The 13,211-nt window shown below is 42.3% G+C and overlaps 2 protein-coding genes across 3 annotated transcripts in view; both read right to left on the bottom strand.

The window, feature by feature from the left end:
- The window catches only part of src (v-src avian sarcoma (Schmidt-Ruppin A-2) viral oncogene homolog), a 23,789-nt gene extending 17,572 nt beyond the window's left edge, over positions 1-6,217 (bottom strand). For both annotated transcript variants that reach the window (XM_035657457.1, XM_035657458.1), the window contains exon 1: positions 5,840-6,217. The gene's annotated coding sequence lies outside the window, so the exon portion shown is untranslated. The remainder of the gene's footprint in view (positions 1-5,839) is intronic.
- Positions 6,218-9,149: 2,932 nt separating this feature from the next.
- On the bottom strand, positions 9,150-12,851 carry kcng1 (potassium voltage-gated channel, subfamily G, member 1). Its single transcript, XM_035657237.1, has 2 exons — positions 12,078-12,851; positions 9,150-10,061 (listed from the first exon to the last, which is right to left on the bottom strand). Exons 1-2 carry the CDS (start codon positions 12,849-12,851, stop codon positions 9,285-9,287), a joined length of 1,551 nt encoding a protein of 516 aa, XP_035513130.1. The 3' UTR covers positions 9,150-9,284.
- Between the last annotated feature and the right edge of the window lie 360 nt (positions 12,852-13,211).

Genomic DNA, 13,211 nt, shown 5'->3' with positions numbered 1-13,211 from the left:
ATATATAAAGATATGTATAATACATAGAGGAGAAGTCTAATCAATTATTGCTAATCAAATGAAACAGTACAGTATAGGGCCACTAAACATAACTGTGTAAACATGTTCAAATATGAGAATGTGAGCCAGGTGTGCATGTTTGTGTCTGTGCATTGTGGCATTCCCAGGTTTGTTGCAGCAGTGCGACTGAGCCCCAGTCATGGTTGAGGAATGCAGAGCAGAGGAACAGGCGAGTTTCAACTCCTCTCCTCGCACAGCCCAAAGCAGGAATGTACGGGGAGCAGGTAGAGACACCGTCCGCCCGGGATGTTCAGATGCCCGGGTTGCCCCGAGCCACACACGCCACCCACCCCAAAGCATTCCCTTTACCATCTGTCAGGGAAAGGAAAAGCAGCATCGAGCAGCCACGTCACGAGAACAAGAATGCGAGTCATGGTCGCAACACACACTGTGGTTGTTAATCCCGCCATGAAAAAGCTCTGGACCAGATTGTACTTGTTGTCAACACAAAACTATTGATGAGGGTGTCATGCTGTGGCTGATCATCAGCTGAGTCTACCATTTCTGAAAATCTCTATCATCAATATTTATAAAGATACATTCTTAAACGACACAAAACTGAATATTCAAGTTCCTACAAAACATTTTAAGAGCAGAGGAAACAGCACAACCTCTGTGTTTATGTGCAGATGCGGAGGTATAAATAAAGCATGCTGTATCAACATTTCTATTGCTGCTTTGGCTGCATTCAAACTGAAAACAAGACACAAAGATCCTTGCTTCCTTGGAGATAGACAAATAAGAGCAGCAGAAAAAAAAAATCAGCAACACCCACCAGGGTTTGCCATTAAAATTTTAAAATGTGCTCATGTCACGCTTCATCATCAAAACATAACTGCTCCGAGCTATGACATTTCCATAACAGATTGGAGGGCGAGACCCCCAACACGGGAGTGATTTCCTCCATGTCTTTTAAACCACCCCTTTGTTCAGAAGGCCCTGATTTCAATATTCAAATGCGACTCAGCGGGGCGGTGAAGCAGCGAACGAGACGCTGACTCTGAGGCAATCAGCAGAGAGGTGCGGTTGGAGCTTTCTATAAGGATACAGATGGATGGGTTCACCTAACTGCCCCTGGTCAAAAGGAGGAAGATGTCCTGTTTCTCATCCAGACTCACAACAGGTCAGTCAGGGGTCAGAGCCGAAGGAAAAGGCACCCCGTACTTCCTACAACATCTGTCAGTGAAAAACAATTACAACACTGACAGGTCACTGGTACAGGTTCGCTGGTAGTAAGTAAGTAGAAATAAAGTCTCATTTAAAAGCACAGAGTTCTACTACAAAAGGTACAGCAAATAGGTGACATATTATGATGGAAAATTCTGTAATAATAACACAGCTTCTCATTTGAATTCACGTGTAAAGAAATAAAATGTTGCTGTTTGCACCAATGTCAATGGATTAACAGCTACAAATGACAGTAGGTGGACAGTGAACATATTTTAAAACACCAATGAGTGCAGAATGTGCAGAATGAACATGCACTGAAATGTAAAGCCCAATTTAAAGTGAGAAATCACAGCACTTGGCAAAGTAATCACTGAGTCACTGGTATTGTTTAGCAACCTCCCACAGATATGTTATGGTCATTCTGTGATATGAGACTGTAAAAACATTATTTATTGCCCCTTTAAGATTAATGCAGGACCATGCTAATTTTTATAATTTTATCATTTTCATTATGGATTATTCTATCAGTTATTCTCCTGATTGACTATTTGTTTGACTTAAAATTTCATAAACACCACACTTGTGTGAAATTGCTTTTTGTGTTTGATCAACAGTCCGAAAACCCAAAGATATTCAGATATTCATGTCACATAAGAAGCACAGTTAAAGAACTGTAACTAGGTAATGCTAGGCACTTTTGCCTGAAAACACCCCAGACAATGATCGAAATAGCTACTGATTCATTTTATTTACAAATCAATTAAACATATAATCATTTCAGCTCTAATCAAATGACGACCATTGGTAAGTACAGTAATAATTCAATTCAGGCAAATTTCAGTTCATTCTGATTCTGTTTTTCAGTGTATCTTGGTGTCAGTGTGAGGCTGTGAAATCATATTGTGAACGCAATATATGTTTCTGTTATCTGGTTTTCGGTCAGATTATAAAATCTGAGTTTATGGCAGAGCTCCAGTCTGATGGGGTCCATCATCCCTGCACATACACGATCTGCATAAAAACTCCCATGTCAACATATACTGCAGCAATTCTCAGAGGATGGAGAGCCTCATGTTTTGAGAGGGGGAGTGCAGCATGTGCTCTTCCCAGCATCTCATCATCCTGACCAGGCTCGCACAGCTGCGCCTACACAAAGCCACACATAGAGGCATCTTTCTAAATGCCAAAGACGCTTTTCCTGTCACAAGAAATGTGTGCGGAGCGGTGGGAATGAGGGTGTGAGAGTGATCGCTTTTCCACAGAGGCAACAGTGGGTGGATTGAGTGGAGATGCGTGGCCTGTGTCACCCTGGCCCGTTCCCAGAGCAGAGGGACAGGAAGTGGCCCTGGATCCTGGGAGGAGACAAGCCCTCCTCTGTTAGTCTGTATCAAACCACTATCTGATACTTCATTCAAATGGCCAGCAAGCACAGGCCCCTCTGACAGAGAGCTTGGAGGGATATGTCAGAGCGCTTCATTTCTGCATCCTTATCATTCAACTGCTTTTACTGGCAGCCATGGCACTGTGGCTTTGTGGCTTCATGGTTTAACGGTGTATACAGCTACTTCTCTCCTGCGATCACTGATTCTGAGCAGTACATATAATACAGCGTGGGCTACAAAGTAGGCTTAGCATGGGAGTGAAACATGCAACCTTTAGGTTAATAGCTGGCTAAAGTGTACACCGTAAGGAAGGCAACAATAACTGACACAAAACTAGGCCACTGAAACATAAAGCCTACAGAGAGAGAGAGATACAGACAGATAAAGGCTGACAGGATGGGAGAGATGTGAGACAGGGAGAAAGAGTGAGAGAACAGGTGGCACTAGCATTCCCATGCTCAGCCGTATGCCCTTGAAAGTAGCTGGGCACTAATTAGCACCAAATCTGGGCCAGAGCGACAGAAGTTTAGTATCTGCCACATGAAAAATTCAAAGGCCTTTGTCAGCGGGAAGCCATCACAAATCTCATGCCCCCCTTTTGTGTATACAATCTCTTTCTCTCCGGAGTGTATCGCACATCTCATTGGCAAACTGAAGAGGGGTTGATGCTGGCAATACACAAGTGTTTTGTTTGTTAAGTACTCCAAGGCCAAAAGGGAATAGTGTGTTGTTTCAACAAAGAAGAGGCTCACAATTACTACTACTACTACTACTGACCTGTTTACAGTCATCCTCTGTCCTGCAATTTGTGAGCCCTCCTTTTATTTTGTCCCTCTGGCCAATAAGATAGTTCCTCTTTATAGTATCACAAACAATTACAATATGTCCTCAGTGCTCAATGCCATATAATCCTCATCTGACCGAAAGGGAAAGTGGGACACTCACTAGATCAAATGATGAACTGTTCAATGAAACGGCTCAGTTCGCTCCAGTGCGGTTAAATGCAGAGGCAAATATACACATCACTATCAAAATGCTTGTCTGGGAAGCTTGAGAAAGAGTCTCTATAGACCACCTCTAAATGGTTCCCTTCCATCTCTCTGAATAGGTTGCACAAAGGCAATTTTAAAAGTGGAAGCGACTTGTCTTAAAGCTGCCGATCCTCCAAGGCCGGATAGCTGCCGAAACAAGCAGTTCATTGATGCCAGGCCCAGTGTATCACCCTGACAGACAGACCACTCCAGTATAAGGGGGAACAAAGGGGCCAGTCCACAGCCACGTTGCCAATTAGCAGGAATTTCGGCCTCAAGAGCCACTTTCCGCCAGTCTCATTGGAGCTGACATAAACATCTACGGCTTTCACTGGGGGGCATTCATGGGATTCCAAGGAGCATTAGGTCCCCTCTGTGGAGCCTGAAATCTGGCAGTTAGAAAGTACAATGGACCATCTCGTACCACTTTGAGAAACACTTCTCACTCGCTGGTTGGTTGTATTGCCCGGTGCAGAATGCATGCAAATAGGCTGGTGAAACCGCCAACAACGTGTCTTGCCTTTACGGTCGCATTCATCACGAACCGTGCACCCAACGTTCGATTGAGCAGAATGTATTAAAAAAACAAACAGCATGCAACACTGGGCATCATGCATATCCTGGGGTGCTTATCCGCAACAGCGCTTCATCCCCAGCGTCAGTATGCACGTCATTGGCTCAATACAAAATCTAAGGATATTGAATCCATGGGATATAATATGTTTTTGCCTGCCTGCTGCCAAGCATCTTAATTCCTACAGGAAAATACAAAAAAAATACAAGCAAAATCTCTGGGGGATTAGTCTAATGCACAACTGATAATCAAATGTAATAGCAATTTTATTTTTATTAAAACAATTACTGATGCCTCACTGAGATATGTCTGGCGAAATGTTTCCGATTTCAGAAAGGATTACAGAGACAGAGAAAACAAGCTGGAATTCACTGCAGGTTTATACACAATGTTTAGGGTTTTAGGCAGATCAAAAAGCTGCGACAATACACTGCAATGATGGTACAGCAAAATCAAGTGTGTGTGTGGTGACAGCGCAAGAGCTGTAAAAAGAGTTATAGCTCAACTGTCGTGATAGCAAATGTGTCATGCTGTAGCGTCTCGCACTGACTCATCCTAACGTGTCTGAGAGTAAATCTGGTCTAGACGTTAAACTAGGTTCAATTTTCTAGATAGATGACACAACAAACTAAGTTAGCAGATCTGTGCGGTGATCCTGGATCAGCAGTCCAGCTGGGAGAGTCAGGACGGATGTGTACAGTAAATACAGAGCCAATGAATAGTCCCAATGTTAAGACACTAACAATATATAAGGAGACAGCCTGTATGTATACGTTCAAGGACATGGCTTACCTCTACAAATTACAGACTATACAATTACTTAGAGGTCTATGGATACCTTTTCCAATATTAGTTACCACCACATTAGAGTCAATATTTGGGCCTTTGAGTCACGTTGAGTGGGAGCGCCTAATCCTAAGCATATGACAGCCATGTCTTTAAAGTGTGTGGGATCCCAGGGGGAAGGAGAATCTGTGGCATTTTCAGTGAACCAGCAAAAATAAATGTTTTACAAGCAAAAGGATATTTACGGAGTCCACCGGCTCTGATCTTCTCACTCACACATAAAAAACAGCACAAGTACAGCAGGTAGCCCACAAAAAACTCACTGCAGAGCAACTACAGCTGCCAGGTTTCAGTTTGTGTTTGCGAAGGCTTCCACCCAGGGAGCCATTTCTCTTCAAAGTGAGGATATGCACAGTGGGAAAAGAAAGCTCTGTGTGATGTGATGTATGTAGCCTAAATCAAAGGCTGCAGCTTGTATTTTACAAAAGCTCTGATGAGTCACTATACAGTAACTCTCAGACTGGGCTAGTGCCCTAACAGTGGTTTTGGTGAATTACAAAGTGAGAAAATTACAGTGTGACCTCCATCCACTGATCATTATTAACAAAAGTATTTGCAAATATGTCACACACACACACACACACACACACAGAGCAGAACAGGTGATTATTTAGGTCATACAGATGGAAAGATGAGTCTTAAAGAAGGGTCTGGAAAGGTTTATGTCCATCTACATCTGGAAACAACACAGTCTTTGGCTGCACTCATTTATTTTTAATTAACCCTCGTCTATCCGTAAGTCACTCGCACTGAAATAACAAGTTTAGGCGACTTACCCTGACGCGCAGGCTGCTGGAGATTTGGCGTTGTCTCTCTTCTGCCGATCACACAGGCGGATTTCGCATCAAACCATTAATGAACTGATTAGAGAAACCCAACAAGCTCGCAGATCCTTAAAATCGGGGCTTTGGAGTGGCGGTGACAGCAGCAGAGACGGTCGGTGCCAAAACGAGCGACAGGCGGGCGATGAGGGATCCCATTCAACTGGAGGGGCGGCCCGGTGAGGTCATGACGGGGAATGACTCCGGAGCTATGAACACATTTTTCATTAGAGGCTAAATCAGCTTGATTGAAGCAGAAATACCCGATTTGCCTATCACACGCCAGGCTTTACGCGTGGAAACCAGCCGACAGTCAGCTCCTGTGCAGGAACATCCAATCCTGACCAAAACACTGGGATGTGATATTAGAGGCAGGCAGGGGAGGAGACCACAGCGCATTGTCAAGCTCTGATTGGTTAGATTGTTTTACGCACAACCGAAGCCTGATTTGTTGAATGGCGTTCCGTGGAAGTCCCTCCTCACCTGAGGCTGCAGGTTCAAACGTGGCCCCAATGCAAAGTTATTTACAGAGGTGGAAGGAGAGGACACTCTCAAGTAAAAGTAGAAAATACCACAGCAAATGCTCTGTTATAAGTAAAAGTCCTGCATTCAAAATAAGTACATACTGGCATCCCAATATACTTAAGCACACATTGTGCAGAATTTCCCATTTCAGAATTATATTTATTATATCACTGGATTATAATTATTGATGCATTAATTTGTAATCATAATAATACATAATATTGTATTTATTTGATTTATAGTATATATTTATTTATATTTCGTATTAAGAATCTAAATTTGCAAAGTAACCTAATTAAAGCTGTCAAAATAAATGTAGTGGAGTAGAAAGTACAATATGGACTAGAAGTAAGCAGCATAAAATGGAAAAAAATACTTAGTTAGATTTTAGCTCTAGTAATTTTAATAGTTTTAATTTGTTGTACATCATGCCAAATATACAAGAAAAACAACATTTTATGAACTTTTTAATTGGAAGTTGTTGTTCTTCCTGTATCAGAAGTGTTTACTTTACTTTAACTGTAGCCATAATGTAGGTTAGTTAAGCTAAAATGGATGCCTTATTAAGATACATTGTCTGTGTGATAGAGACTATGTCCATACATGCTTTTAGTGTCTGGTGATTGCAGTGTTGTACCTGCAGACTGAAATGAGATAATGGCTAAATCTGCTGTAAATCATCTCTTTTCATTTTGAGATGAATGTTCTTGTGCATGATTCCTTATTTAATAAAGACTAAAGTAAAGTAGAATGCCTTGTATTAAATCAAACATGAGTCTAAGATAAGCCTTTTTACTCCTGAATGTAAGAAAGAATAAACATATTTTCTGTCATTCTGTGGTCCAATCAAAGCTCATACAGTATACAGTGACATAATGCTGCCACCTACTGTTCAAATGAGGCGAGGGGCCAACATATGAAACTCTCAGCACACAAAGCAATACCACTGTGCTGCATAGCAGAACGTATTAAGTAGGCCCTGTTCCTTGCAGTACTGTGTTGTGTTTGTACAGTTATAATAACATCAGTGTCTTACATAGAAATTCTTGTGTATGTTGTATGTTTTTGTGATCTTAAGAGGATGAATTTCATTTTGTCTTTCATTGCCTTATAAGTGGTTCTCAAACTGTGGGGCAGCCCCCCCTGTGAGGCACAGAGCCACTAGAAGGGGTGGTTAGGTTGAATAATTTATGTCACTTTGTTAATGCTGTTGTACTGATTGTTATTTCACTAAAATTCAGCTTGTATCTTTTGGTATTGGTTGCTTGCCCTATTATTGCTAATGTGTGTTAAAAATGTTTTGAGATCCACTGCCCTGTATGTCCAGTGATTTTAGAAATAATCTGTTGGAAGAAATTCATTTTAAAAAATCCAGATTTGTTTGGGTTGTCTGAAGGTGTGATATAGACCTGGCTCTTTAATGAGGTTTTCGTTTTGGCTGGAATTATATAAAATAAAATTGCAGCTATGACAGAGAAACAGTATTCTTCATAATAGGACACTTCCATTCTGTAAATTATTGGCTCCAGCCGCCCCTCGGCCCGCCAAGAATATGCGGTAAAGCTAATGGATGGATGAATGTTCTCTAAAATGAATCTTCAGTTTTTGAATTTCTGTAACTATATATTATCATTTGTCATGTTGACTATCCCGGTTGTTGTTTCTGTGTAGTTTCTTATAAGCCTAAATGCACTGTAAAAATCAGTCAATGAACTATTTCATACACTGGTTTAATACCTAGCAATCTGTGTAAATTAAAAAGTAAAAGAGTGGAGTTGAAATTTGTAGCAAAAGAGAAAATAGGTGCCTCAAAGTTGTAGTTACTGTCAGTGTTTGCTGTATTCCTTTCTATGCGGTATAGCACCATATATGCTGTCACTGTATGTCCTCGACTCTTGTTATTGTGTCCAATTTCATCCCGACACTGATGTCGAGACAATAAAGTTTAAAGTTCAGTTAAAGTTCAAATGAGAAGCGACAATGAAAGACAGATTTAAGTTTAAATCCACTTTAAGGAGAGAAATACTAATTATAAACAGCTATGGACAGCAACTGCAGAAATTACAAGCACAACAATGCTATCTTCAATGTCCAAAAGTATTCAAAAATTGCATATAGAACCTCAAGGAGTAGAAGAAGGACAATTAATACATCATAATTATTATGTGGATCCTGACGAAACATCATTCTCAGAGTCTGCACACTCATTCAGAAAATAATCAGTGGATTAAGGCTCACATTTTTATATTAGATAGAACTTCCATTTAACCTTTGGGACTCAACAAAAGCAAAGAGCAACTTCCATTAAGGGACACGGTTAACTCCCAGGAGCTCATGACATCAACAAATCCATTAAAATGTTTGGAAAAATCAGGGATTAAAAACATCACGATGTTGTGGGATCATAAGGACGCTGTGCTTGTGTGCTGTAGTTATAGTTACAGTTCATTCTGAATTACAATATATTTCAATATATGACTGTTGTATGTGTATAATCATTGTTATGCTCGAATACTTTGAGGTTTGTTGTGTTTGTTTTCTGCAAATTGATATTCTGTGACCATAAAGAATTTGATCCAGAGATATTTCACTTTTTGGTGGGAACATTTATTCAATACAAATACTAATCCTCCCATCCTCTCTCTTTATCCAAAAGTACACTGCTACACAGCAAGGCTAAATTTCTGGGAAGAAAAAAAATCCCATTTCCTCTTTATCTTGTTTTTATAGACACTTTTCTCTCCACCCATCTGTCTATATTCCTTCTCACCCCTGTCTATCTCGTTCTCTCTCTTCTTCACACCTTCAGTCTCTTTTGTAGACTCCCTCTTTTTCTCTGTCTGTTATACTCCCAGTTTATATGTCCGTCCCAGTCTCAGTCGTCCATGTCTCTGGTGTCAGACCCTATAGGGAAGAGCATATCACTCTCTAAGGAGAGGTTGCTGCCCAGGCCTGCCATGCGGCTCCGCAGCAGAAAGTGTGTCCTCCTCTGCAGCAGCCTCTGCTGCTCCTGCTTCAGCTCCACGTAGGACCGTGAGAAGGTGTGGAAGATGGAGGTGACGGGGAAGGCCATGAGGAGGATCCCACTCAGGATGCTGCTCAGAGCCACCACCTGGCCGGGGATGCTCCTTGGCACCATGTCCCCATAGCCGACTGTTGTCATGGTGATGACAGCCCACCAGTAGGTCGCGGGGATGCTGGTGAACTCCTTTGTGGTGGCCATTTCATTCTCAATCAAGTACAGCAAGGGGGAATACAGTGCGATGGCCACACACAGGAAGAGGAGGAGCAGTCCAAACTCCCTTGTGCAGCGGCGCGCTGTCAGGCCCAGAGTCTGCAGGCCCAGTGAGTGGCGAGCTAGCCGCATCACATAGAGGATACGCAGGGCTCTGAGGATGCGCAGCACCAGGCCCACTTTGTCCAAGTAGCTGCTGCCAGAGCCCAGCCGCTTCTCACCTTTGGAGGTGCTGTCCACCACCAGGGTGATGTAGTACGGCAGGATGGCCACCACATCTATCAGGTTCAGGGGCTGTCTGAGGAAGGTCAGCTTGCTGCGGTCTTGGATGAAGCGCAGGGTGAACTCCAGGGAGAACCAGGCCACGCACACCGTCTCCACTATGAAGATGTTGTAGCACATCTGGGAACATGTTCCCTGGTAAAGGAAGACACATGGGTGAGCATGGTCATGATTAGCAAGTGTGAGTGGCAAATGCAGTCACTAGAGGGAACCATTTCAATGTGAAATCCAGGAGCTGGGACGCTGCATATCTGAGCACTTCAATATGTAAAACATTTCTACAACAAGCAAAATAAGTAAGGAAAAATGGTTCCAGTCTATTTGGATAGCCCACCTAGAGATTTGTGACATTTCTATTACTTACTAACTAGTGGAGATTTAACAATTCATCTGTCACACTATTTAGGCACAAAAAACATATTGGTTAGGGTATGTTCAGTTTTTATATATTCTATATATTTAATCTGTTAAACATCTACAGACATCTTGCCCATCATAGATCAAGCTCACACACAAAATCTTTAAATATTTTGACAGCAAAAGACTGCTGTTCTTCATGATGTTTTTTGGGCTGTTTTTGGAAAGGCGGGCGTTTTTCTTAGATGCAGTAATGACGCTGATTCAATGTGAGGCAGAGAGGGATCAAAGCATCTCAAAGCACATATTACATGGCAGAGAGCCTTTGAATGCAGTCCACATCAGTTAAAAATATTATGAAACACACTCCCACAGAGGAGGAGATGGTTTGAGTAGACCCATAAAAGCACCTGAAAACTCCAGTAAACCTGTTCTCACTCACAGACAGGAACACTTAAACACTTTTAATGCAACACTTTGTTATCTGCCTGCAATAAATTAGAGCCGGCGGAGCTGTTAGTATGCGATTACTGGCACTTTTAATTAAACAGCTTAATTCAGACATACTGAGAATACTGAAGTGTGAATACAAAGTGTGTCGGGTCAAATATAATACTGTAACCTAACCAGATTAAGTGCAGTCATTGTATTTCTTTCATTTCGTTTTAAATACCCCTTTATTTCCCCAGAGTACACATTGTGATTGGTTTAAAAGTGTAACTTTCTGACTGATGTTTTTTACTTATTCCACATTTGACCGCTTAATGTCATGGAGCAGCAAGAAGCCACAGGAGTAAATCAAACAGTATTTGTAGTTACAGTACAAAATTAAAGTAGGCCTGCTGGTTCTGAAACTTGAGTCATCAGCATGAAATGTGGTTAGCAGTTACTTTCAAATGAAAACCGTTGAGATTTTGGTTTTGCCCTCCACCCACCTACAGTACCACACATACAGAATCTGTACTTCATTTCCTGAGTATATACAAGTGAAAGTAGACCATTTGAAAACCACTGAAACATAGTTTCTAAAAAAGAAAGTAAAGCGGTTGCAGTTACTCATTCAAACGGGAAATTTCATAAAGAGAAAAGAAACAATTAGTAAAAAACCTTTAACTTAATTAAAATTTTAATTTATTAAACTACGGTCTAGACCTGCTCTATTTGAAAAGTGTCCTAAGATAACTTCTGTTATGATTTGGTGCTATACACATACAAATTACACTGAAAAACCTTGCTGCACTTTACTCTGCAAGAAAATGATGTGTGTGGCTCAAATATTCAATTTTCCTTTGATTTGATAGAAGAGGCCAGTGTGCTAATTGTGGTTGTGATTGAAGTCAGACATAATAATGAAAGCATTTCATGAAAGCAGACTGAGACGTCTTCAAATATTTTTTTCTTATCTGGCGCAACAGCTGGCTCTCTCAGCGGTCTCGCTTTTTCTCGCTGCAAAGGACGTTTGACAGATGACACAAGCCATCATTAAAAATGTTAATGACTGCTTTTCAAATTAAGGCAGCGTCAGTTTACCTCAGGTTGGCTTTTGAATTCAGGTCAAATCATAGTGTTGGGTCCAAATGTTAATTGTCAGTAGTTTGGTGTTTGCTTGATTTTCTTAACTGCAGAAAACATAGAAGATAATTTCCCAACAGACAATGTTGTGTTGGGTTAAGTCTTCATTTATATTTTTCCTCACTGAAATGAAAACACTTCTTTCCCTCTTGGCAATATGTTTTTGTTTGCAGTAACATTTCTCCCCTCTATGTGATTGGTTAATGTCTTTAGCCTACTCACCGCCTCCTCCTCTTCCCTCATGGCAGGCATGGTGCTGATGGATAGGTTGATGGCAGTGATGGTGACAAACAACACTGACAAACAGGCGAAGATCTTCCCTGGGAGGCCTGAGTGAGGCCTCTCCACCATGTCTCTTAGCTTGCCCATGCACCGATTGACTCTGGACTCTGCTGCGTTCTCCTTGTGGCCACTGTCTGAATCCTCCAGGAGTTCCTCCTCCTCCTCTGCCCTCTCCATCGCTTCAAACTCCTCCACGCGCTGCAGCAGACGCCGGCGACAGCACCACTCCAGGCTCTCCTCGGGGACGCCCCAGTAGAGCAGCTCCTCCCTGAAGGAGAGGGCGCACATCTCCCTGAGGGACCGCAGCTTACCTGCCCGCAGGAAGGTCAGGATGGTACGGAAGGCACAGGGGCTGCGGTCAAAGAAGAACTCATTGTGTGTAACATCATAGTCATCACAGATACGCATGATCTCGTCAAAGCTGCTGCAGAGGTGCAGCTGGCCCAGACGAGAGAGGGGGAAGTCCTCTAAGGTGGTCCAAGGCAGCTGGTAACGCAGGCCACCCACATTGATGATGGCGTGGAGTTTACGGGCGCTGGATAGCAGTGTGTCATCGTGGATGGTGCTGAGCTCAGGGGCACGCTGCGCCCTCTTGTAGAAGGCCCCCTTTTCAGCCTCCTCCTCTTGCAGGGGAGGTGCGTTGAGAGAGGTATCAGAGGCACAGCTCAGGGCACTGTAGTCATAGTCGGAGCCATCACCCGCCAACAGGGTCATCTTTACTGGTCTGCTTACATCCCTGATCTCATTAAAGATCCTGCCACCATCACACTGTGACCTTTAGAAGGAAAACAGAAGATGAACAGATTAGTCTTACACACTTTGTTCTCTTTTTCTTTCTGTTATACTACCAGTTTATATGTCTGTCCCTGCCCAACAGTCTCAGTCGTGTCAGATCCTATAGGGAAGAGCATATCACTTTCTAAGGAGGGGTTGCTGCCCAGGCCTGCCATGTGGCTGGGCAGCAGAAAGCGTGGCCTCCTCTGTAAAGGGTCTTATTGTTTAAAAAAACATTTGTTTGTAACAATTCAGTGGAACTAATTCGAATTTTCATACTGTATTCTACAAAGTCAGTTG

The sequence above is a fragment of the Morone saxatilis genome, unplaced genomic scaffold, assembly GCF_004916995.1.
Source record: "Morone saxatilis isolate NCDOM2014 unplaced genomic scaffold, NCSU_SB_2.0 Contig15, whole genome shotgun sequence".
In the NCBI taxonomy this organism is placed as follows: domain Eukaryota; kingdom Metazoa; phylum Chordata; class Actinopteri; family Moronidae; genus Morone; species Morone saxatilis.
Note: the sequence above shows the minus strand (reverse complement) of the source record. Positions and strands in the feature narration are given on the sequence as shown.